Source organism: Struthio camelus, chromosome 2 (genome assembly GCF_040807025.1).
Source record: "Struthio camelus isolate bStrCam1 chromosome 2, bStrCam1.hap1, whole genome shotgun sequence".
Taxonomy (NCBI): domain Eukaryota; kingdom Metazoa; phylum Chordata; class Aves; order Struthioniformes; family Struthionidae; genus Struthio; species Struthio camelus.
This window is the reverse complement of record NC_090943.1, coordinates 117,829,977-117,856,470: the sequence shown is the minus strand read 5'-3', so window position 1 is coordinate 117,856,470 and position 26,494 is coordinate 117,829,977. Positions and strand designations below refer to the sequence as shown.

Sequence of the window (26,494 nt, the reverse complement as noted above, 5' to 3'; positions counted from 1 at the left end):
AGCGACCATGAATATGAAAAAGTGCATTTGTTTCCTCTCAGAATAAAATAAAAAGCAGTCACACTTCACCATGACCCCATTATCCAAAAAACACCTCTGCCCTCCCCCCCCCCAACTAGCTTCTTTCCCTGCAACTCTACGAGAAATTTTCACACGGAAATACCAACCAGGGAGCTTTTAACTGTGTAAATAACTAGCATTTCTGTCAGCATCAGGAAATGCTGTTCAGGTGCCTTTCATAAATCTTGCTAGAAATCACAGGAAAAGCACAGAACAGAAGTTAAGGCCCATTGCTGATTTGGAACTGAAATGAAAGCCTTGTGTTAATGTCAGCTCCAGCTGAACTGCCTTCTTGCAGTACCAGGCCAGCCACTTTGTGTAGGGCCTAATCAATCCCGTTCCAGTCCAGGCAGTTCTAAAGCATATTTTTTGCCAGCTGTGTGCTAACAGCTTGATAGGAACGATGCCTTAATGATGTTCATACTGTCATTTTACTAGTTGCTACTGACAAGAGAAAAAATGTTGCCATCTGGATCTCTCCACTGCTCAACAGAACAAGCACTTTCTGTTTTCCTAGTTTTAGAACTCTGACATGGTAAATTGTTTTTTTGTTTCTTTTTAATCAGTCTTACTTACTATAGGATTTTGCTGGATTACGTTTTGCAATTATATTTAGTGACAGTATAGTTATATTAAGTATTGCAATGCACTGTAATATAAACAACAAGCTAAATACATAACTATAAACATTTTAAGACATGAAGCCATAATGAAAACTAATTGCAAAAGAAAGCCGATGGACTGCCTACATGTTATATCTATTTAATGTCAAATTCTCTTTACTTGGTAGTGGAATGCCACATCCATATTTAAAATTTGAAGTATTGGCAAAATTTTCAAAGCATTTATAGCTATCCCTTTGGAAAAGTAAAAGAAAGCATGTTATGCTGCAGGTATGAAAATGAAACAACTCATCAATTTAGCAAAAATTTGACTAGAGAATATGCATTCTCCAGCCTTCAGGAGGCTCGCTGCTTCTCTCACTCAGGAAGAAATCCTCACCACACTAAAGTCAGTGAGAGACTTCCACTGACTTTATTGGGCAGCTCCTAAGAGATTGACAGGACTAGCGTCATGCTTTAAAATTAAGCTTATGCACATGCATTCACAAAATAGGAATCTTAACTGCAGAAAGGCTTAAAGCAACTGTTCTAAGGGAGGCAAGAGATCCAGACAGAATATGCTATAGTTGGAGATTAATGTGTTTCTAATGAAAAATCTAATTTTAATAGAAGGTGATGCCTTCATAAACTTTTTTCCTCAGAATGTCAAAAATCTCAGATTTTTCAACTATCACAAAACAGTTACTTAGAAAGGCAGTTAGAATGCTGATTCAATTAAAGTGCAGTTTCTGAGTCAGTATTTGCTCTGAAAATACTCCCAAATGTTTATTATCGACTTAAAAGCATAAGTAAACCTTTGACTTTGTACCATCTCTTTAATCTTTCACAGTATTTAAAAAAAAAAGTTTCTAGTATCTGTAATTACTTACCAAAATAAAGGACTATTTTTGGGTGGCAGTTTTGTTTGTAGATTTTTTATTAAAAAAAAATCTGTTAATGCTATTGTCAATACATGTATAATAACACTTAATAAAGTATCATGTAGTAGTAGGTATTTTGGATTCAGGAATGTTATGGTTTTAACTAAATTATCAGAGCTCTGTTCTGCTCCAGTCTCTTCTAAATTGTCATTTTTCCAGAATTTAAACAAACTCATTCTTTGTCAAGGTACGTCATCCTTAAGGCCTTGCAAACTTTTTAAGAGTAACTGAACCAAAACAAAGAGAGAGCTCAGCTTTCCTGAACTGAAGACCACGTTGCTCTGGAGCTTAAAAAAGGTGCTTGTCGTTCTCTAGCAGTTAGTGGCATATCAGCAAGAAAGAAATCAGAGAAGAAGGGGCACTTGGAAATCAAAACAGTAAAGTGCACAATTATACTGTCCAAAATTGTATTAAACTGATCCAAAAAACTTACTGGACTGTGGATATTTAATACAATTTGGCTTGCATGGAACATACAATCACAATCAGACTGAAAGGATTTTCTTTTTTCCTGCTGAAGTCATCTGTAGGATTTATCAAATTCAATTTTCAAGAATAACATACTGTTGCTCTTTGGATATTCATTGGTTTCCTAAGTCCACAAAAGGATGAGGTGGGGAGGGGGGAGGTGTAGCAGGTTGCAAGGTGTCCTCGAGCATTCTCTGTTTAGATGCCAGTGCTCTCCAGTTCCCCATCCTCTAGCCCTAACGTGGTGTGCGACCTAGAAATCATAAAGAGTTTCTCTTTATTTGTGTACAGTCTTTGAGTTTGCTGAGGTTGTTCCCCTGTCTGTTCTCTGCTGGTATCCTTGAGGGGGTCAGTCTTCTCAACCGGTTCCTTCTCACAGTCCTGAATTTTACTAGCTGGGGTGTTGGCAACTGACTCCAAGGAGGTGCCTGCCTCCTCCAGGTGGCTGTAGCCCTTATTGCTGCTGCTGGAAGGCTCAGACTGGGAGCTCTGGGAGCCCGTCCTGGTGATGGCAGGGGGTGATGAGGGGGTTGACCCCCCCAGATCCAGAGATTTGGAGTAGCTAGAAGATGCTTTTACCAACAGGCTGGAGTCTGGGCCTCCACTGACAGCCAGGGACTGAGGGGGCTCAGGGGAAAGAGGGCACCTGGCATCAGGCAAGCAGCTGGTGCTCTGCCGCCTCAGGACCAGCTTGTGCTTCCCTCTCCCACAGCCTCCCTTCACATGGCTGCTGCTGAGGTCAGTCAGGCTCAGTTCAAACTCCCCCCGTGGGATCTGCTGGGCTCCGCGCTCACCAGTGGGCCTCCGCCAGCCTCCCCCTCCACCACCCTGTGCCAAGGGCAGGAGGGTGAAGGCGCTCAGTGAGGAGCCAATGATGGAGCTGGCCGTGCTGCGCCTGCCCCAGCTTTCTGGTGGGCTGCAGGGTGGGCTGGAGAAGGGGTGGCCAGAAAGGGCAGCACGCTCCCTGTAGATGCTGTACACAGCCTCAGCCAGGCTGGGTGGTTGTGGCGGCGTGCAGAAGGAGGAGCGCCGTGGTGAGGACGCCAGGTCAGGTGGGGACAGAGAGACACCCAGCCCTGGTGGCCAGGAGCTCTTGGCCAGCATGGCCGCAGCACCGAGGCCTTCGCTGCCAGGCTTGAGCTCCAGGCCCCGGGCCTGCATGTAGTTGACAAAGCCATTGAGAGGGGCTGAGGCCGGGGTGCCTCCATCCTTGGCCCGCAGGCTGTGGGCATCGATGACTGTGGAGTACAGGTCACGCAGGTTGATGATCTTGGTTTTCTTGTCACGGTTCTCGTGCAACACTGCATTGGCGCAGATGAAGAGGAAGATACCGATGCCCATGATGAGGGGGCCCAGCACTTTCAGCTTGTCCGAGTGCAAGTAGCCCGAGAAGAGCCGGAAGAGGAAACTGACTGAGGCCTGGGGGGATGAGGAAGTGGGGGGGGACTGCGGGGACCCCCAGGTGGTGGCAGCAGTGGAGGAATTGGCTCTGGGTGGTGTTTCTGGGTGGGACCCTGCTTGTGCCCCTGCCTGGCTCCGGGTACGGTTCTTGGGGGTGCCTCCCTGTGGCAGCAGGTATCTGCCCCCACTGAAGCCGCCTTCTCTGTATACCTGGCTGGGTTTAGGCCAGTATCCCACCACAGCCAAGGCAATGCCCACCAGCAGCACCAGGATACCACAGAGGGCGATAAGGCCCGAGAGGGAGCACAGCTTGAGCTTGCCCTTCACCACCACCACGTCGTTCTTGCGCTTCTTTTTGGCCTTGCGTTTGCGTTTGGGAACTTGGCTTTGGGGTCGCAAAGGGTCCTGTTTTCTAGCCGAGATCCTCAGGAGGCCTCCAGTGGCGATCATGGCTGGCTACCCAGGGCGCTGCTCCAGCTCCTGCAGTGCAAAAAAGAAAAAAAGGGTGAGGACCAGGGGCAGCCCTGAAGCAGTACAAGAAGTGTTTGTTTCCTGTTCCCCCTCCAAACTCCTGCTAGTTAAAATCCTCAGCAAGCATGCTGGGGGTGGGGGAGGGGAACAGCACACCAACAGGCTGACCTCCCTCACACATAGAGCTCCTGCACATGACAAGAGACAGGCAGCTTGAAAAGAGTTAGGATGCTCTAGGAAGGGAAGCAGCAGTGTGTCCCACCACAGTTTTATTAAACAGATAATTGAATTCTTTAGGCTCCAAGTAAATGATAGAGGGAGTGGTACCTGCTGATTCAAACAAACAGAAAATGATCCCACTGGTCTCAGAAGGAGCTTGCAAAGCACCAGGGGTGACAGGATGCTGACAGCTTCCCTGTTCTTGAGCTCGATTCCCTATTGGGGCTTGGGATTATGCTGCACAAGGACTGTGGCATTAGCGATGTCACAGAAGCTGGGTTTGAGGGAAAGAAGGAAATAAAAGCAGGAAGGCAGTATGATAGATACCTTTCATTTTATTACACCACCTACACACTAGTGGGGTGGGGGAAGTTAAACGTGTTATTTGCCTTTTTTTTTTTAAATGAATGGGAAAGGGATCATTATGACAAAAAAAAAAAAAACAAAGGAAATATTTGAATATCCAGAGAGCAGTGCCTTGTGAAAGTTTCTTTGAAACCCTTTCCTTTACATTTTAACTGCTATATTACAGAAATCCATTTTCTGCCTATGGCCTGGGTACATCAGCTGGACAACTGCCTGATTTGGAAACATGTGTAATGTTCAAGGTAACTGTTATGTAACACTAACAAATTCCCCCCCTCCCCCAGAAATGGGAAACTGTGGCTGTTAGATAGGTAACAGATAGGATGTCAACTCTTATTAAAGGAGGATAGAACTCTTATTTAATAAGTCACCTGGAGACATAGCAAGTGACTGGGAAACTGACAGGGGACTAAACATTAACTGCTTTATTTTACTGGATCATCAGGACTCATCTGTGTGTTCCAGTGATTTGAGCTACAAAAATGCACAGTGTAGAAACAATTCCTGCACTATTGCAATTCTTTTTGGAAGGTCTTGATTCTACTGAGCAGAGGTTTTCCCTCCTTTCCTTCTCTTTAAGGTCTTTAAGGGTCCTTTTTTTTTGTTTCTGTTTTTGAAAGAAAGATGACAGCCATCGATATGGTATGGTTCATAAAATTCAATTCAGTGCATTCAGATGCAATTAAGTAAGCGTTCAGAGCAATCTTACCCCTCTTTCCACACTCATCAGCTTTTGCATCTTGTTTCTTTTCTTTTCCCAGATGTGCCCCAGATGCAGCAATTGTGTCCTATTTGCTCTGTCTGTATTTTCCCCATAAACGGACAGTATTATCACCATGGCCATTGTTTTAAGCATGTAACACCATAGAGAGTAATTTAAACAAAGAGCAGAGATTTACCTTCTCTTTCCTACCCAAACTATTTATCTGTCCCCCTTCCCCTTCTTTTAAACATTCTTTGGCAGTGTAAGAGTGTAATTATCAGGGCATGATTTGCCTTAATTGCCGGTTTGTTAATCTCATTCTTTTGACTGCCTCACTAGACAGGAACCAGTCTCCTCTAGGACAGCAAAAACAGATGGTAATCATCCCTGAGCAGCCTTTGCAAACCAGTCTCACTTGGTACGTAGTTTTTCCAACATAGGGAAAAGAGGGTAGCAGGCAATGTAGGGTATGAAAAGATGACTGGCTGTTATTAATGATCGTAACATAATAGAATAACCCAAAACTTAGGGAGGCTTTTCAAGGCTACAGCAGAAATCACATTTTGCATGAAATGAAGGCGACCTCCAGAAACCAATAAACTGATTTCAGCTCCTTAAAAAAGCCCCCGAGGATCGCTTTTGTGTTTCAGCTAGGCGCTCAAAGATTTATGCTAAAGGTTCCTCGGCGAGAATCAAATATAGTTTTAACACTAAGCCGGTCACTCGTTTCGACACGCCAAGATGGACCGATTTAACTCTGTCTCTCCCGGCCGCGAACAGCGGGAATCAGTGCCCACTTGTCGGGTAGCGGCGAACAACAGGGCTTGCTGCGGCTTCGGCTACTTCGGGGAAACCGAAGGACTCCGGCTGCGGGGAGGGGGCAATAACACACATTTTTCCGAAAGGATTTCAGTATGAGACCACGGGGCGGCTGCCGGAGGTGTTACTCGGGGCGGTTTCTAGCGGGCAGCTCCGCCGTGCGCCGCACGGACAGGGCGGAAACGCCGTGCCCGCCAGGCTGGCCCCGCGCTGCCGCCCCTCAGCTGCCCAGAAACGCCCCCCGCCGGCTCTCGGCTTCCCCGCGGCGGCAGAGGCGCCCGGGGCGGGGTGGGGGGGGGGCCTGCCTCGCCGACAGGTCGCCCCGCAAGGAGTATCGGCCAGCGGGGCAAAGCCCGCCGGTGAAACTACCGCTCAAAATGGCAGCGGTGCAGCCGAGGTGGGGACGCGCCCCCTCACTTACCGAGGAAGACCGGGGAGAAGTCGGCGTTGCAAGCGGCGAAGCCACCGCGGAGAAGAAACTTTCCGGCCCGAGCGGGCATCCCCGCACGGCGCCCGCCCCGCCGCCGCCACCGCCGCCGTCGCCTCGCCTCCCCTCACGGCTCCGGGCGGGCGGGCGGCGGGGCTGGGCCGAGCGCCGGGCGCCCCCTCGGCCCCGCCGCCGCCGTCGGCCGCCTCAGGGAGCTCCGCGGGAGCGCTGCTCCCTCGCCATGCCGCATCCTTCCCGCCGCGGGGCCGCCCCTCGGCAGCGCCCGCCCGTTCCCGCCGCGGCTGCCGGACCCGCCGGTGCCGCTGCCTCTACCGCCGCCGCTGCGGGCGGTGCGCGGCTGCCGGCCGGACTCGGCGCCGTTGCTAGGCGACGGGAGCCGTGACACAGGGAAATTGCTGCAGGATGGCCGCGGCCGCCTCCCCCCGCCCCTCCTCAGGGGCCGCCCCCGCCCGCCGGCCGCCACCTGCGCACCTGCCGCCCGCCCGCCAAACCCGCCCCGCCCCGCCCCGCCCCGCCCTCAACGGCCGCGCCCTCAACCGCCCGCCATGCTGCCCTGCCCTGCCCGCCCCGCCCCTGTCCTCCCCGCCCCTGTCCTCGTCAGCGCACTCTTTGAGGAGGCGGTAGACAAGTGGTTCCTCCCCATTTCCACCTCCTGGCTCCCTGCGAGATCAGGGCCATCACGCGCACGCCACGGGCGTAACAAACAAAGGGGATCTCCGTGCCTGCAGGTGCTTGTCGTGCATCGTTTTCTTCCTGGTCCAACGTCTGACGGCCCATCAGCGAGTTGCGGTGTCCCTTCCCTTCCCTCCTGGCCGTAAGCCCTCCGGGCTGTCCTCTCGAGTAGGCTTACCTCCCTTAGTCTGCGAGATCCTGTCTCATCTGCGTGCCTTAATCCTTTCCTGGCTTTCCTGGCTCTCAGATTTAGCTGGCCGGCGATGGGGTGGAAAGGAGAAGGTCTCTCTCTTTTCCCTATCAATAATTTCTCAATAACTTTATTGCTGGCTCTGCGGCCTTTGTTTGCTAAATGTTTATCCAGAACAAGAGGGAAAGCATGCTTCTCAATGAAAATACGCTGGTTTTGAAAAGGGAAATAGCAAATACAGTGAGATCAAGATTTTTTTTTTTTTCAAGTTGCAGGAATGACTAGGAAGATAGCCAAGAAACAGATGAAAAGATGAAGAAAGTAATAAAGGAAGACAGAAGAAAGTCACAGCTGAGTTGCGAGATTCAGTCTGACAATGCTGACATTTTGAGTAGAGGAGAGGAAACAATATTTTACTCTGAGCTTCTTTGTGAAAATTTTGATTAAACTGGAGTCATATTAAGATATCACATAAGTGAGATATAATTGAGCATGCCCCATCACATAAGTAAGAGAAATCTTATTTATAGTAAGAGATTACTACTGCTGATTGCTTTCGTAGTGTCTTGCTAGAGGCCCATGAGATGAGCTCATGGTGGCAGGTAAAACCAGGTATCTCAGCAAATGGAAAACTCCTGCAATTCAGTTTTCCTCCTAATATATGTTGCATGGTTTCCCAGGACAGGTAGACTGAACCTTCCTTTTTGCACCTGCCCTGGATTCCTGTCAAAGCTGAAGTGTGCTCTGATCTGGGCTCAAACAGCTCTCTCTCATCTCTGCTTGACCAAGACTATGCTGTGTGCCACCGCCAGCCAGAAACTGAAGGGCGGTAAAGGGGATATTTATGGGGTCAAACTGGGGTTTCAGAAACAAAGGACCCAGCACTGAGTGGAAAAATCATAGGAGCCATTGTAAATACTCGTTTTTCTTCCAGCTTGTGCTATTACTTGTTTTTGACCCTAACTATAAATGCCTAGTTTGAGAATAAACAAATTCTAAAGCAGCACTTATGCATTTTTATCTCAGTTGCAGTTTGTCTCAACAAAATCACTTGAAACACATTCCCTTTAGTACATGTATAACTTTTTCTTATGCAACAGGCTTGAAATTTAAGATTCATTATTTAAGAACTCCTTTTAAAAGTGTGCTTTGAATGCTCTCATCAAACCTGAGTCTTCTGACATTCAGTAATTTGCTTTGTGTTCAGCCCAGACTATCAGAGAAAGCCAAACATATCACATCTGTTTCCACTGGAGACCTGTATCACATCAATAATGCAGTATCACCAGACTCTCCCTGAAAGGCTCCTGTGTTACAGAAAGGAGGAGAGCAAGAGTGAGATTTTAAAGGGCAAAGAGCTCTTTTCCCTATCTGAGTCATATTTTCTATTTCTGTCAAACCATTTTATTTAGCTATTTTTTTATACAACGGCCTTTCCATATTTTCATCGCTGAGGTTCTGAGTGATCAGGCTATCATCACATTCACTGTTTTTGAATTACTCTTAGCAAAATGAGTTGTATATGAGGCTGAGTGCTGAAAAAAAAGAATATTTTTTTTTTGGACAAAAAGCTGCTAAGGGTGTTGTTACGCAGTAGGTAGCACTGCAATCTTAATTTGCTGTACGTGGTAAGAACCAGTCCTACAGCTGCAGGCCAAATCCCTTAGAGCAAGTTACCATGCTGAGTTACATATCATCATGTATCCTACAGTTTCTTTTTCCTGTTCAACAAATACATTGGGAGCTCTAATGAAACGTTTATTTTATTTTTAATTTACATGGATTTGTATAAGATTGATTGAGCATTCCCAGAAGTGGAATGGTTGTGAAAGGCGGCTTTCCTATTGATCTGATTTACTGGTTGCCTGTGTTAATTTGTAACTCTCTCTGCAGTGTTTAGATGGGCTGTTGAACACTGCTGGCTGGTTCAGTTCATGCGTTATCCTTACACAATTTTCTAAATGATTCTGGGTGTTCATCATTAAACTTAGGTAAGCCTAACTAATTATTAGGAATTGCAGAGAGCTTATCAAGAGCTGGGTTGCCTTTGCCTTTGCCTTTGCCTTCGCCTTCCCCTTTCTCTTCGTCTTCGTCATCACCTTCTCCTTCCCTTTTCTTTCCCCTTCCCTTTTCCCTTCCCCTTCCCTTTCCCTTTCTTACTTTCCCTTTCCCTTTTCCCTATTCCTTTTTCCTCTTTCTTTTTTCCTTTTTTTCTCTCCCTTTCCCTCTCCTCTCCCTGTTTAAATACATAAAAATCACTAATTTTTAAGCATATACTTGTTACTAGTTTGTTTGAGCTTGACATGGTAACCTTCATGTGGTCCTTGAAAACAATGCCATCAGTTTTAATATATCCACTTGAATAGGTTCCACTCCAGACTAGCTGGGTATGGCAGCTCTAGTTCAGAAGATATTTAGCCAAGTTAATATATCTCAGCCCTCAGCAGGCCCAAGGTCCAAAACAAATCAGAGGATAACTTAAAGTACTTGAAAGACTTTTCTGTAGTACTGTAGCACCCTTGGGTTGTAGCCATAGTCCAGGAGCTCCCTGTGGTAGAGACCTTTCAAAAGAAAACCAGAGCGAAGGCTCTGGTTTGATATACTTGCAGTCTGAACACAAGATTAAAACAATAAGAATTAAAAGAATTCTTAGGGGAGTAGTATTAGAAGCATAAGAAAGGTACATATTGTGCAGACTTCAGATATTCCCTAGTGATTTATCTTTATAGTTTTTTAGATACAGACTGACAGAAGTATTCCAGAGTCATTTCTAGCTCAAGCTATATCCCACTATCAAGCAGAATGGCTTCCAGCCATAACAGTGACTCTAACTTGAAAGCCCATTTTAATTTTACATTTAGTCTTAGACCATTTATTGCATTATTAAAAATAAAAACTGATGCACATTTTGTACATGTGCTTCAAAGTGTATTGTGTTACATGCCAAGGTTTTCTGAGCCTTTATTGCTGGAATTCATAGCCTTGTATTATCCAATAGTTAGCAAAGTTGTAAGAGCATCATTCCCAGTCTAGCCACTGGTCTCAGAGTAGGAGTTTTTTGTCCCTTTCTCTCTCTCTCTTTTTTTTCTTGTTTCCTATGTCAGTAGAGATTCTAATATGATTAATAATGATTTGCTAACCCGTATAGAGGAATAGAGCAGCAGTCTGACTGAATTATGAAGAGTCATCCTGACTGAGAAAATACATATTTCAAATCCTTGCAGGCCTACATCAAACACAGTGCATCCTCTTTGTGAGTTAGATTGGGCCAACTTATTTGATACACTGTAGAATCAGAAGGCGACTTTTTTATTCATTATAGAGCAAGCCTGAGCCTGATAATCCACTGAGAGCAAATGACAATTTGCATGTCTGCTCTGCTTTCAAAATTAATTGTAGCAAAGATGCACATTGCTGGTAACATTCATCGGAGTGAAGGAAATACACAGCCATGAAATCTTGGTATTGAAAAGTATAAGGAATTAATGCTTTAAGAAGAGCAAGTTTTTTCAGAAAGAATGAAGAAACTACTAGTTTGTCTCACTTAAGTTCTTATTGACATTCTGTGTAAATAGATTTTTATCTTTTGAGGCATTGATGGTACTTCCCACTGTATAAAGATGTGTTTTTAAATTGACGTCTTTGCTAAAGGCTTGAAGCTAGAGGGAGTGACTGCAAAATCCTCCTAGGTCAGATGTGACATGTTGCAGGAAGTCTATGATGGTCGTGCCCTCAGGTTATGAACTGTGCTTGGGGCATATGTCACTCAGTTGCTTTTAAATGTTCTGTGCATGACTTCTCTGCTGACATAAAAAGAAGCAGGAACCATTCAACCATGTTATTTGTTTTCACTTTTTATTTGTTGATACTAGACAACTGCAAACACATACACATCTTTGTGCTTATTATTTGTGGACACAAAACATGTAAAGGCTAATCGTGAGCGCTTCCCAAATATTGGCCTGAGATGGTAAAACCAGCACAATATTTACCAAAATCTCTTCAATCAATGATTTTTTGGGTTGTCCCCTCCTCTGATTATCCTGTTGATCTACAATGGAAGCTCTTTGTGATGAAAGCCACGCCAAAACAATTTGACTCTAGATACAATGAAATGTCTATGTACGATTATTTCATTTGGAGCAGCCCCTTATTGTTCAAACATTTTTTGTTGTCAGTTTAAAGATCTCCAGCAAATACACTGACAGACACGAACATGTATTTTATAAAGTAAGTTAACTGTCAATAGCTCATTTTATCGTCAAGCCTTAGAAATATGTTTTTGAGTCGGTGGCACAACACCTGTTTCTGAGAGAGCTAATGACAAAGTATATCGAGGAGACGGTTAGAAAAATATTTTGGTTGTAAGTGCTATTAAAAGTAAATTACACACATACCAAAGCACTTCTTGTAGGAGCTGAACATCAGAATACACCAATAACATATGGCTTCTGCTGTCTTTTTTTCTTCTAGGGTAGTAGGTGCTAGGAAGAGTTTTACCCTCAGTAATTTAAAGTTGTAGATATACATTCAAAAGTAAACTTAATATAGACACTTTTGCAACTTTCTACAAGTATTTTTCAGCAAGGAGAGAGGTCCTCATGATTTTTATCTGCATTGCTCATTTCAAGTCCCGACATCAGAGCGTTCTGGTGCTTTGAAGACGGCTTAATCGGGAAGCGCTCAGTGAGGAGTTGTGGGCAGCTTACCTCCTCCACACGGGGACCAAAAGTCCATGGAGTTGTGAAGGAGGTAAATTAGTCAACCACAAAGAGCCACTGTCACAAGGAGCAGGAGTAGTTAGCTGCTATTCTACACTCTCAATCATTTCACTGTTTTCCCATCTGTTTCTTGCACGCACCTGCTGCTTCCCATCGTACACTCAGACTGCCACGGGCAAGGGCTGTCTTTTCATTATACAAAATACACAATACCTGCTGCGGCTGGGGGAATTCCTGGCTGATCTGCCGAGACACTAGAACAATGCAATCAAGCATAATCGCACTTATAATTAATAATACGGTGATTTGTGGCAATCACTATAAAAGCACAGTATGTGTGTAAGTAAGTAAGTAAGTCAGATTTGCCTAAGATTTAATAGCACATTCCAGCAACACAGTGGAACCCAGAAAATGTATTAAAGCTGTGACTGAGGAAACCTTGGGTTGCCAGAACAAGACAGCCATCTTGTTTCTGCCAGCGCTTCACAGCTTCTCTGTAGAGGACGGATGTTGGGTCAAACTCAAGAGGGTATTTTAAATACTATTAGATAATATTAGATACTGTTACTACCCACCATATGTGCGAACAACCTGTGGCTTTCTTCCTTGTGCAGGAGCTAAATATTTCCCAGGCTTAGGGTAGCGCCAAAGTAGCTTATAGTTCTTCATGCTCTGCCTTGCTCTGGACCTAAGTGCCAGTGCCAATGTGTTGAAACATTTGCTGTTTAGTCACACTTAAGCTGTGTCTTAAATTATTATAAGCAACAAAGGTAGCAAAGGTTATTTCTATAGCTTCAGAGTAGAACAAAGACATTTGCCCCAAGTTATAGAATGGCGTCTTAATAGTAAATCCTAAAGGTAGATGCAAAAATAAATAGTGAAATCATATTCAGAACTGGATCTTGAACTCTGTAGTTAAATGATGCTTAGGCACTCAGATTATAGACCACCGTTGATTAACTATAATGAATAGCACTTTACGTGAAGGACTTGATCATTATTCCTTTGATATTCATGATACACGTTGTACCTCTAATTTGATTTTGAACATTAATATTGCAACATTCAGTTATGTTAGTCAAATGCCTGCTATTATATTAATCATTCTCAGTCAGTTTTGTAACTTTAAAGGTATCAAATTATATAACTCAGACAAAGCACAACTTGCTAATTTGTTTGTCTGTCTTGATACAAGTGTGCTGAACCTATGCAATGAGGTAGATATACAGGAAACATCCTGTTTTTGCCAGTGTCAGGGAATATTCACAGCAAAATGTCAATAGGGATGTTCTTTTCTTTAGTATAGGAAACATTACCATGAAAGAGTGAAGCAGAATAACTGAAAAGGGAATAACAACATCATATGTGCTTGCTGTTCCTTTTGCTTTCAGTATAAAATAATGCTCTTTCCTTAAATTTAAGGGGGAAAAATGAGACAGCTTTTTAATTGGGCAGGCTGTAAGAGTGTTCCTTGCTCTAATCATTTTAACAGTCCCACTGGGGTAGCTTATGACCTAGTTAATCTGTACATCTGAACTAAAGTCAATTAACTTACTCCAGAGTTTTGCCAGAGACAATGAAAGGAAAATCTGGCCCACAGTTGTTGCGGGATTACATGTGAGCAAAGCAACCATGCTTTGGCCCCAAACGTCAAATAGCAACCATTTTTAAATGGTTAATTTTCTGAGTTTTGTTTATAGATATTAATGGAGCAGAGAAGGTAATTGTACCCTCAAGCATTCAATAAAGAGAACCTGGAATAATTTTTGTTCTTCCTGCAATTTATCTGTGAGTAGATTGGCCTGTTCAACAGAAGGAGGGGAAGGGCCTTTTCATGCTCTCTTTCTCCTCTGTTTGTTTGAATATTTTGGGAGTGAAATGGAGCTTGTCAGGTATGCTGATTAAAGAGCCTTGCTCCTCCTTTTATTATGTGTTCATTTTTCACTGGATGTTTATTACTCATGCATAGCCAGGAGTATGAAGTTCACAGATACATTAAGAACTGTTTATTTAACTTTAAAAATAACCAATCCGAGATTAAGAAAATATTAAAGAGAGATTTTCATGTAATACCTGAAGGTATAAATCACACGATGGCTGAATTAAAAACTGTCTGTCACAGCTTCTGATGAGGACATTCATCCGTAGTCAGAGCACTTATACCCTTGGTTACTTTCACTATTATTAGGAGTTTCACTGTGAAAGGCACACACAGTTCCTGAGGATATATTGCACCACAAGTAGGTGGAATTTATCTTAGCTAACTTTGGAAGGCTATGACATGTCTGCATCGCTTCTAGAGTGTGACAGAGCTGGTCTTCTGCAGGAACTTCAGTTTGAGAGGAATTGTTCTCTAAAATTACTTGCTTTGTCCTGTTGACCATAGCACAACTTTAAATTCTAGATTTTGATGTTGCAGATTTCCACATGGCAGGCCTTTCCCCTGCTTGTCCTCCTACACAACACCCAGTAAAACATTTTTGCATAGCATCGTGGGACTTCTGTGAAGTACTAAATCTCAGAGTCAAGTTCCCACAACTTCTGTTCCACATCTCACAATATTTTCTATATCATAATAACTATCTACGGTCTCACCTCAGTGTCTTCACAATTCTCTTTCTACTTCTATTAACAACATGGATCCTTGAGGGAATTCTTGTATCTATCTTTCAGACTGGCTATCTATTTCCTCTGTATTCATAAATTTAAATTATTCCTGATTAGAAATTCAACTGATGGGTGTGATGAAGTGTAGATAGACTTCTTTAAAGATGATGAATGGATATGAAAAATACCTCAGAAGAATGACAGGCTGTTACACTTCAAAGAACAACAATTTTGAGAACAGTAAATAACTTCTGAGTGGCAGGATCACATTGTAGTGGTGATTTAAATAACAAGAAGTTGTTGCAGGACTTTTGAGTGGGGAAAGCCACATTCTTGAAGTTATTTGATAAGTTTACTCCAGCCCTTCAAACAGATACCAGAATAAGAGATGCTTGGATAGTATGGAAAAATGCTTTGACTGCACTTTGAAAGACTGCTACCCTAATCTGCTATTGATCAGTAGACAGTGTGCCTGAGGTCTATTTTAGTATTTTATCACTGTATTTCAAGGAAACCATGCTCTTCCTAGCTCTACATGCAGATATAAACCTCAAACTCCCTTAGGGGTCCTTTCGTAGCTAATGTTTCTCTGTTTCAGATATGACATAGTGGAGAGGTTGTGTTTCTTCCATTTGCAGGGCTTACAGACTTTCTCTGTTCTAATGGTGGGGAAAAATCTTATTAAGAACAGCCAGCCTGTCATATGGGATCAGGTAGGAAACCAACGTCCATTGAGTTCAGTGTTATCTGTGTCTCACCCTGAAGAGCCTAAAGAAAATAGAAAAATCTCTCAGGAAAATTGTGTTGCATTGCTTCCCCCTCCTCTCCCAAATCAGAAAAACAATAAAAATATTAAAAAGGTAAAGAATTAACAACCTGAAAACAAGAAAACAAAAATCTCAGGCCAAGTGACATACTTTTTTTTTGGAATGTGAATTAAAATTTTGTAATAAAAGATCAAATTTTCCTTGAAGTTGTCAAAAGGAAATGCTGGCCTACAATTGCTACATGAATAATTTTTTGAACCAAATTGTTTCTTGATAGTTTTGATTTTGCAGAATTAATGACTTACACTGAAAAACTATCCCTCTCCATTTCCAAAATGCTCAGGCAGCTCTGCTCAGTTTCTAGCTGACTTACTGATCTGACCCTAACTTACATCATTTCTCATGTAGACCTGTGAGTGACTAAGGTCACTTTGTGCAGATATTTTTTTAGTTAGTGTAAAATAAATAAGATGCTCGGCATTTACAGAAAGGTGATCTGGGATCCAGTGGAACAGATAAGAAATTTCTTCTATCAACTTTTTACTAATTGATGTGAAAATTTGGGGGACAGATTTTGTTCCTAGTCATACCTTTGTAAATCTTCAATAACGCTGGTCTCAATGAATGGTGTAATTGATGCAACAGAAGGTGGCTTTTGCGTTTCTGATGAGTGCATCTCAAAATCTGTAGGCTATTAGTCTTATGCCTTGCAACATCTGTTTTTGTAATTGACTTTACCTGGAGGACACCAGCATAACTTAAAAAGTTGCATGTCAGTTTCACATCATTTTATTAGCACTCTAAATCCTCACCTGGAAGGAACCAAACTTAAACGTGAAAGAAACTAAACTGAGTTTATTTTAAATGAACTATTATCAAATTAAGGAATAATTGGTAAAATTAACCCCTCTGTGGGTTATAATCACCAAGCAGGCTGGAAACTTTTAGACTCAGTTTCTAGAAGACTTAGCTGAAATTTAGGGCTCTCTTCTGACTGGCCCAGTGGACTGCATCAGGCCTTTCCCCTTTGATGTTCACAGATATTAGCAGCCAACATTCATCTGCAGAAAGCCGATGGTAATCCTTACTATTATGCCACCCATAGTTTTGCATGATCCCATTATGCTACAGTCATCCTAAACCTTCGGCCCTTTGTAGCGTTGGGGTAAAGTTCATGTTAACCTGGGCAGCACTGCTCTGTTCAAATGTTGTAAGTGAAACTGTAGGGGAAGGGACCAGTTTCTAGCTTGTTCTTCCACGACCAGTCTGCTCATTTCAGAGCACCAGCAGTGAAGAACTTCATATATAGATACAGTGAGAATAGCATGGAAGTGGCGCTTTCTAACTTGATTGTCACACTTGTATAGAGCTGTTGCTGTTAACTCTCACTCAGGGACAAGTGTCCAACACTTCGTATGTATTTGACACAAAGAGAACTGCAAATATGGAGCAGAAACCGGGCTGGACTTGCAAAATAATTTGCAGCGCTTTCTCAACCACACAAACTGCTAAGACCAATAAACAGGGATAGAAGGATAACCTGTAGAAAGCTGCTGTGAAGATGTTCTACAATACTTAGTAAGACAGCTGCGACTCATCTACTAAAATAACAGGTAAGAGAAAATTTTGTTTAATCCTTCACGAGGAGTATCCAAACACTTTCCTAAAGCATTCCTTCAAAAAACAAGGAGCATGTTCATCATTTTTCCAATGTTTCTCCCATTGTACATTCTGTTATTATATATTTTGGCTTCCTTAATTCATGGTATACACCTGCTGTCTACCATTAGATAAAGAGAACACCCTAGAGTGCGACTTAAAAACAGGCTAAAGTCATTAGTTTGGAGGGAGGATAGTGCTACCACTAGGCAAATACACACAAATTTTTATAGCACATTTTATATCTGCAAAGCACTTGCCAGTTCAGCTAATCCTCACTAAAGCAAATATAACTGCTGTCTGCACTGCTGACGAACATAAGAAACACTCAGGTTTCTGTACAGAATCTATTAACTGAAACAGTTGCAGCCTCTACCTTGAACATAAGCACTCATCATCATTTAAGACAATAGGATTTTTTGGTGCATTATTTAGTGTTGTTATGCATATCTGTGTATGCAGAACAAGCAGAAGAAACAGAAGATGTCACAGAGAAGCTGAAAATGAGTAACCAACCGCAAACAAGGGAAACAGCCTGAACAAACATTGGGAACGTGACCCTGAGAGGAATGCAAGCCTACAAAGTAAGAGTTATAGGACTAATGTCAGCTGGAAAGTGATATGGAAGTAAGGCTAAAATGCTAGTTTCATTCTTTAGAATACCTATTTCAGGCTTTCAAATGTAATGGCTTAGGGTCAGAGAAGGGTCTCTTTGCTTATGTAAGTAGAAGACATTTTGTTATGAGGAAAGGAAAACCTAAGAAGTGATATAGAGGCTTTAAGCAAATGTAGAGCCCTCCTGAAGATGCTGTAATAATGTGATATTTTCTTATTAAATTTGGAGCATCTGCAAGTTAGGAGCTTAATATGCCTTACGTATTTTCTGCGGTTTGCTCGTATCAAAGGTTCTCTGCAAAAGTCATGTATCTTGAGAAGGTGACTGGAAGATAATTACTGACTCAGCTGTGAAATTATTCTAGTTTTTGCCATCCTATAGTTTTATGCTTGAATGCTCACACTCTAAACGCAACGGAGAGTTGAATACATGGCATTATTGCCACCATTTTCTGCATCCATTTCTTAAAAGCATACGTGAGTCAAAATAAAGGAGCCAACAGAGCTAAATATAATTTAGCTTTTGAAAAACAATGCATGACACAAATATTCAAGGTCAGAGCTTGAATAAAAGGTTCACTGCCAAGGCAGGACGTTTTTTAAATCCTAACAACTGGTGTTGACACCGGTATTTTAATAAGATAGAATATTACTTGTGGAAAGTAATAAATATCTGGGACACAATGACCCTCCTATCGATATATCAGATATGCTGCCAATTGATATATGCGGGTGATACTGGTGAAAAGACAACAGGTCAGTCTGAAAAAATCTATTTGCCTTTCAATCTATTTATATTATTTTGTTTGGCTGGTGTTTCGAGTGATGACAAACATATTCTTTTAGCTGTTGAATAAGTGTTCTATTGGACTATTGCTTCATAACAAATTGTGACTCAAATTTTGTGCTTGGGTGAAAATGAGCAATTAATCACGGTAGTCATTTGTCACAGACTGTGACTCTGGAGAAGCAAACTTCCATATTCAAAGATGCATAGAGTCTACTTACACATAGACTTATAACATACTTATACATAGTCTACTCTACATGTACATTTTCCCCTTATATTTTTTTATGATGCCATTTTTTTTCTTCTTTCTTTTTCTTTTTTGTTCACATGGTTAAGAGTGCAGGGAATCCAGTGGCTCTCTGATGAGGTAAGTCTTGAACTCTCTATGCTTTCAATGCTTACTGTAATAGTGAGAAAAGACTACTGTTTTTCTTTTCTTTCCATGACGTTACAAAGGGCTTGAAAAGGAGGTGAGAAAGAGCCATAGAAGGGGACAGTTGCAGTAAAAAGGGTAGTTCTTTAAATATGCTAACTTTAGTTTACTATAAATAATTATTCTAACATTAAGCTCTCCTTGAAGGCCTGAATCACATCCTATTCCCTATTTGGTAAATATTTTCAGGATCCTGTTATTTTCTCAGCAGCAAGGAACTAAAGCCAATGGGAAAAAGGAGCTGGGCATCTTAGAGGAAGTCTTGACAATAACTTGCTTTTGTAATCCTGCACAATGCTTTTGAAACACGTAAAGGGGAAAGCTGTGGTTTAGATAGTAGGGACTTAGCTATGGATTCAGATGAAAGGAAAAGAAAATAACTGCATTTGATTCTGCTCTCACACACTTTAGCTGCAGTAATAACTGCACTGTATTAAATATAAATTTACCTTGGTGTAAATAAGGGAAGGTTTAGGCCCAAAGCTTGGTTGCTTGGGAAGCCAGCAGCAGACTAGATGCTGAAATTCAGGGAGCGTAATGCCCACTGGACCTCTTACCTGTAAAAAGCAAGGATGCTGAATGGCTACCCTTCCAATCTCTTACTTTAGGCCCAGTTTTGTCACATTAAATAATACCTTAGTTTGTACATTTAATCTGTGTGCTTGAGCAGAGCTACTTGTCCACCTGTGAAGCTGGCCCTGCTTTGAGTGAGGGCTAACCCAGGTGACTTCCAGAGGTCTCCTACAGCTTCAATTATTCTACAGTCTTGTGGTTCTCGGCCACCACTTAGCATGAGAAAAATGACAGAATTTGATGTCGAATCTGATGTAATTGGTAGACTATTTTTACTACGTGCCAGGAAGGGACCAACTGTGTTTGTTTTTCTGCATTGTTATTAATAGGCATTGTGATGTAGATGATTTTGCGGTTTTCGCACTTTCTAGCTGCTATATTTCAGAACTTCTGAATCTGCATTTGATTAGTAGTCATATAACTATTGTCAGCTAATATGCAGCCATACCCAAATTATTATTTTTGCTCCTTCAGTACTAAATTCGGCATAACCCACTTAAGTCATTTTTAGAGACACATTTGCATTTGGGTTGATTGTGTGAATGCCAAGTTTCAGCCTACAAGGACTGAAAACAGATGAATAGTAGAATGGTGAGCGACACTGTTTATAAAGGAAACAGCTCCTGACCCTCAATGACAGCTTTGTGAATATGATGCGAGAGTCATCATTCAGTTTTGCTCATAACTATTATTATGTGGGTTCCTAATTTGTTGCCTCCCTCCATCCTTAGAACATGTCTTCCACCTCACATTTTTACACACCTGAATTTTACTTGTCTGTTTCCTCTGGGTAATATCTTGTGAAGGACCACAATATTTACAAAACTATTTGCATTTATTTTCATAAGGCTACACTCTGCCTTTAGGCATAGCCCTCAGATAAAGATGTTGCAATATGTTGTGCTACAGCAAGGGTTGCCCCAGGAAATAATGAGCCTCAGACATCCCCATGGAGAACACTTTTTCCTTTTTTTCCCTTTTTCTAGAGGCTAATAAGTTGCTATTAGCCCATGTAGCAATGAATTTGGCTAGTCCTTAAACCAGCTCAGCTGTGCTGATCAGTGCATATATGTGTGTGTATATGTATGTGGGTCAGTATACGTGGGATTAGTACCAATGTTGTACAGTGCATGGTTTTTTTTTTTTTTCATTTCTTACTCTTTCTTTTTTTCTATATGTTCTCATTCACTCCCATGGAGTGAGTCTAAGCTCTGGAGAAAACAGGCACCAGTTTACCTATCTGAGTTCACAGCACCTGTTTTCCTATCTGAGTGTTCCTCTCACACCGGAGTTTTAACGTACAGGGAGCAATGCAATTTATTCTCAGGAAGTCTGATGAAAGATCTAATTCCTGCCATATTCAGTCCGAAGTGCAAAGTGTGAATGTTAGCAATACGTTGCATAGGCTAAATGGTCTATCCTTTTTCCTAAAGCACATCAATAAGCCAAATTTTTGGTTTTGGCAGATTTTGCATCCTCTCCTTAAAAAAAAAAAAATTTTGGGGATATTTTTATTATTTCACTAAACTGAGGCCTGAATTTTATCCCAAGATGCTCACTTAACCATTATGTGTACCTAGCTGACCAGGTTTAAAACAGGTGATAGTGAAAACCTTATATGATAGTGAAAAACATAAAATATACATTTATTCAAGTACAATATGACTGTGGATCTGTAGCATTTATTCATGTTTTTTTTTTTTCTGGGAGTTTGGTGCTACAGGGAAGAAGGGCCTCTGTTTTCTCTGCATGTTGAGTACGGGTAAGGTAATCAATATATTAAAATTCAGGAAAAAAAAATCTTTGGAGAAAATAAGCAGCCTGGATCTGAGGCAATGTCTCTACAACTATAGTTTGAATAACTATTCTAAGTGTCAGTTCTTCCCTTCACACTTCACGCTGAGGGAGGCCACTGCTGTGGTAAATAAACCAGTCATACCCTTCAAGATTTTTAGCTGGTCCAGTTAGTGATCAGGAATCTTTTGAGGATTAAGAAGATGAGTGATTGGACAAGGAATAGTGTTGGAAATAGAGTGACCCTTTGTGAGGAAGGGAAAAGAACGGAAAGAAAGTAAAAAAGATGTAAATGTGACTTCAGTAATTTATACAAACTCACGCTTCCTCATTTGTCTGAGGCTTTCTGCATCACTGCAATTTTACCCATCACTTTAAGTCTCATTGGTATTGGAACTGTACGGAAGTCCCTGACATAATGTAGATACACATTTGAGGAAAAAAGCATATACACTGCTTTGGAATATCTTTGCATGTATGATTTTTGCTAATAGGTACATTTTTGCTTCTAAATTCAGAGTCTTTGATGTCACCTTTTGACTTACTGGAGCCCTAGACCTTTTTAGGAAAGAAATCTTGACATGTCATTTATTGCCTGCTGTAGTTGAATGGGATGGGACAGGCTTAAGAGTACTTTTGGTATGACCAATTGATTCTACTGTAACTTCTACAGAGCCTTTGGTACAGCCTTGTTAGACTTTCTGTGCTTCAGAATTTATACAATATTTGAAGTGTTTCTTCATACATTATTCATGTTCCCATTATCACAATATTGAATTTTGGCATCCTTTCAAGAACTGGTAACATTCAGTTCCAAAATGAGAATGAAAGGGAAAGGAAGGGGGAGATTTTATTTCTTAATTTTTTGCTCAAATTATCTGACCATTGACCTATTTTATTTTCCTACATAGCATGAGAGGTAAAAGTGAATTGATGAAATCATTTCTACAGATATTTGAGTATAAGTGAAATTAAAATGGAGGGAATACAATCTTAAAGAGACTGGGACAAATTCACATCGGAATTATGCCAGCTGGAGGTAGTATAGACTACCAAAGTTTCCTCATGGCAGCAACAGAGCAAGTAAGTTTGTATCAGTAAAAAAAGCTGCTATGATCTTTCAAATACTAGGGCTTGGGCAGCGCTGCAAGCAGCAAATGAAATGTGAGATGACATTTTTACAATGAGATTTTGTGGCACAGGCCTTGTAAGTGCAACTTTAGCACTCTCCTTCAGCAACTACTGCGTTAATCTCTGAATGCTATAAATTCTGATGTTAACAGAAAATTAGTCCTATACCTCATGTCTTCAAGGAGAAACCATGAAGGAATATTAATACCAACGCCTTCCCTCCATGAGGATAACCCCACGGCTCACACTTTGCTTCCTTTACCAGTAAAAATTATCTTCTCCTGCAGCTTTGGTAGAAAGGATGCCACAGAGCATAGCTTTCTTCCAGCTTGTCCTAACTTTAAAATGAGTGCTTCTCCACTGAGTTTATGATATTAGTTGATGTAATACATTTCAGTCAGGCTCTTGGTATATATATATATTTTTTTATTATCTAGTCAAGGAAAGGTAACTAATCTGGTTAAAACAAGTACAAAGTGCCTTAATGCTGTTATCTTGATATACGGAGAAGATTCCTGTGTCTTTTCATGATATTTAGCAAAACTGCAACACGAAAAATTTGTTTGGATTTCTGTGGCGTGGGAGGCCAGGAGAAGGCAGGAGAGAAGGAAGATGGGAACTGACCGTGCACTCAAAACAAGAGCTATTCGGGCAAAAAGAGTAAGGATCATCAGCCATGGCAAAGAACGGTATGTTTGCTCACTAGCTCTTCCTTTTTGCTCAGTGGAACAGCCACATCATGTTGTTCACAGGAACAAAGGGGACCATGATCGGTGTTCACCTCCACCTGAAGGTGACAATGCTATCCAGATCTTGTCAAATCTAATACTATGGAGCAACAGTCAATGGGGTACTGCTTCTTCCTGGAGCTTGGCAGGATTTCCAAAAGGTCAAGATACAGATAAGGGTAATGAACGGAAATGGCATTTAGATTTTCAAACATCTTCTGCTGTGCCTGAGACGGTCTCTATCTAAAATATACAGGATGAGAATCTACCTGGTTTACCCTCATAAGGGATTGTTTTCCTCCTTGCACTGAGAGCTGACACAGAAGAGAAGAGCAGCATGTCTTAAATTCAAGTTCCCACCCTCTCTGTGGCCAAGCATGCATTTGGGAGCATCACATTAGTCACCTAGCAGGTCAATAACTGTTCTGAATAGTTTGTATGATCATTCTCTCTTTTACCACTAAGCATATGCCTAGGTAGTGTGCTCAGCAAGGCCTTCCGAATGCTTCTCTCCATGTGGAGAGTACTCCAAGGTACTATTTTCTAGATATTTTTTAGTCTCTCCTTTTAACTTTCAAAACTTACCTTTTCCTCATGGTCTTAGGGAAGACTGGATTGAGAAATGAACAACTTCAGCTTATTTTTCCTCATAGTAACTATTGAATATTTATGTGCTAAATTGTGATGAGCTGTCCTTTCTAGGTTGCATATTACTCAGTATTTTAATTCATGAGATGGGATTCAGAGCAGGAAGGTGCTTCTGAAGGTTTTTATAATTCTAGGTAAATAAACGAAACAGACAAGATTTTGTCTTTTAATCTGCCTTCAGCAAGCATGTTTCTTTCTCTATCCTTTACTTTGTTTTTCTTCTGAGGGGTCCAGTTACCACAGTGATAGGCACCACGTGAATCAAAATAGATAAAATTATAATCTTGGTATTCTCTCCTTTGAGAGAAGAATAAAACAACTGAGAAAATATTCTCACTTATCATTTATTTTGTGAGTCTGGAACACAAGCAGTTTTGCCAGTGGATTTGGACAATATTTCTCAGCTGTTCTCTAGCAAGTCTTCCCTGTTTAGACTCCACATTTCATGGATTCTTCCCATCATGTGAGCACGAAGCAGCTTCTTAAAAATGTGTAACAGTGACAGGAGTTTTACACTTTGACTTTTATCTCCCTTTTTCCCGAGCTGTTGTGATTTTCACTGACCTTGACCTTAAATATTTGTTTTTTGTAAAGATGGAAAAGCACAGAGATGCTCAGAAAATACGGTCAGTTTAACCTTTCCATTATAAACGCAACATGCAATAAAGGCTTTAAATAACAGTTTAATAGTCACAAACCTTTGAGCTTTGTTTAATTCCTAGGGGTCTAATTCTGCAAAGTCTTAACTTGGAACAGGATTAGAATCACATATTACTAATTCTCATGACTGTAATCATTGGGCAAGGACTATTGACCAACTGTTGATAAAAAATATTATTAAAGAATTGAAACTATTAATGTAATGTTCATTACTTGCTTTAACAGTTATGGTGAAAAGTAAAAGACTTTTTGGCTTACTTGTTTTCTTTTTAGTGGTGTGTTGTATTCTACCTTTTTCTCTCCCTTCCCTTTTCCATAAACAAAAATTTGAACATTTCAAGGTAGGAGGAGAAAGAAGGAAAATGAAAAGTGCTTTTGTTTTTGTGCTTCCTTTAAAAACTAGCCATTTTCATTTCTTTATTAAAAGGTCTTTTTCACAAAAGTATAACATTTGAACCGTCACTGAGAGTTGTCATGACTGATCTTAAGTCATGACTTGAAAATAGAAGAAGGATTAGCTTGTTACTGTGGCATAGATCTAACTATGCTTACTGTGTAGTCTTGAGAAAGTTGCACTGTTTGCCCGATGCCTACATGCTAAGGGATACCAACACTTCTCTGAGTCACAGGAGTTGTGTGATGTGCAGTGTAGTCGTGTTTGAAAAGCTCTTCTGAGCAATTCAGATGGAAAGATCTATAGAAATGGGAAGTATTATTCATGTCTTAAGGTTACATACAGATGAACACAGTAGAAAAATCTTCTTGTAGATTAGGAAATGACTGGAAATTACAGTCAGTTCCCTGAGTTGTTTAACTTAGGGTTTGTTTCTCTTTTTTTCCTACAACTACAGAGTAATAAAAAGGCTAATTCTACCACAGGGAACTTTGAGCTTTCATACCAAAGGATCTTTATTCACGTTTCCTTTTGAGTAGAGAGGCAGGGAATGTTACGTGTGGGGAGCACAGAGTCACTGTGCCCAGCAGCACACTGAAAGCCCCACAGCAGAACTTCTATTCTTTTATATAATGGACAGGCTCAAATCATCAGGGCATTGTGTGCAGAATAACAGACTGTGGAAATTGCCATATACTATCTGTTCTGTAGAAATTCCAGTGCCACCACAAACACTAAAATCAATGTGTATTTTGAGAGGATGTCAGGTTATCAATCCCTCTTAGCCCCTCTACAAGGAAGGAAAGTTTTCTTGCAACATTTTCTTACCTTAACCGTCTACAGAAGCAGGGGAATAGTCTAGTTTCAAAACTTGCCTGTCAGCACAGTGGGAAGCCCTCATGATTTCTTTCTTTCTTTTTTTTTTCTTTTCTTTTTTCTGACTGAACATATAGGATGGGAGTCGATATAATAAATAAATAGTTACATTTAAGTAGAAGTGAATCACTAGAGTTGCTACAGCCTTGAGTTTAGTGGACTATGACAATGTGCTGTTTCATCAAGAGCAGTGTGTAGAAGAGAAGTAATAGCTGACATAGATTTGTTAAGAATTTTGAGGTATGACTATAGCTAGAGTCATGCGTTATGGGTAGTAAAAGCCAGTAGTATTTAAGTATTAAATGATAGCCTATTGAAAACAGTGTACAAGAATATCCCAGAGACAAGTAATTTGGAAGCTTAGGGAAAAGAAGAGTAAGTGTGGCTGGGATGTCAAAGTAAAGATGATGTCTACAATTTTCTGAGTGCTTCCTTTTTTAAGAGTCTTTAGTTTGACTCAAGAAACTGAGAAAAATATTTTTAACGAGCTCCTGCGTGTACAGTGAAACCTTAGGGTAGACATTTTTTCAAGGAAGGTAGCTGGGAACCGAGGGTGTATTTATACACACACACAAACACACACACACACACACACACACACACACACACAAATATATATGAGATTACCTCATGCTGGTTTTGTGCCAATCTATGGTTTTATTGAGTTCAAAAGTGTTAGCTTGGTATCTTCATTTGTCATAGGCTACTTAAAGAGAAAGATTTTTAATGAGTTAAATG

The 26,494-nt window shown here is 41.3% G+C and overlaps 1 protein-coding gene across 1 annotated transcript; it reads right to left on the bottom strand.

The window, feature by feature from the left end:
• Nucleotides 1–1,425: 1,425 nt before the first annotated feature.
• Nucleotides 1,426–6,633, bottom strand: TMEM200C (transmembrane protein 200C). Its single transcript, XM_068932235.1, has 2 exons — nt 6,472–6,633; nt 1,426–3,952 (listed from the first exon to the last, which is right to left on the bottom strand). The coding sequence occupies exon 2, from the start codon at nt 3,920–3,922 to the stop codon at nt 2,270–2,272; it is 1,653 nt and encodes a 550-aa protein (XP_068788336.1). The 5' UTR covers nt 3,923–3,952; nt 6,472–6,633; the 3' UTR covers nt 1,426–2,269.
• Nucleotides 6,634–26,494: the final 19,861 nt, after the last annotated feature.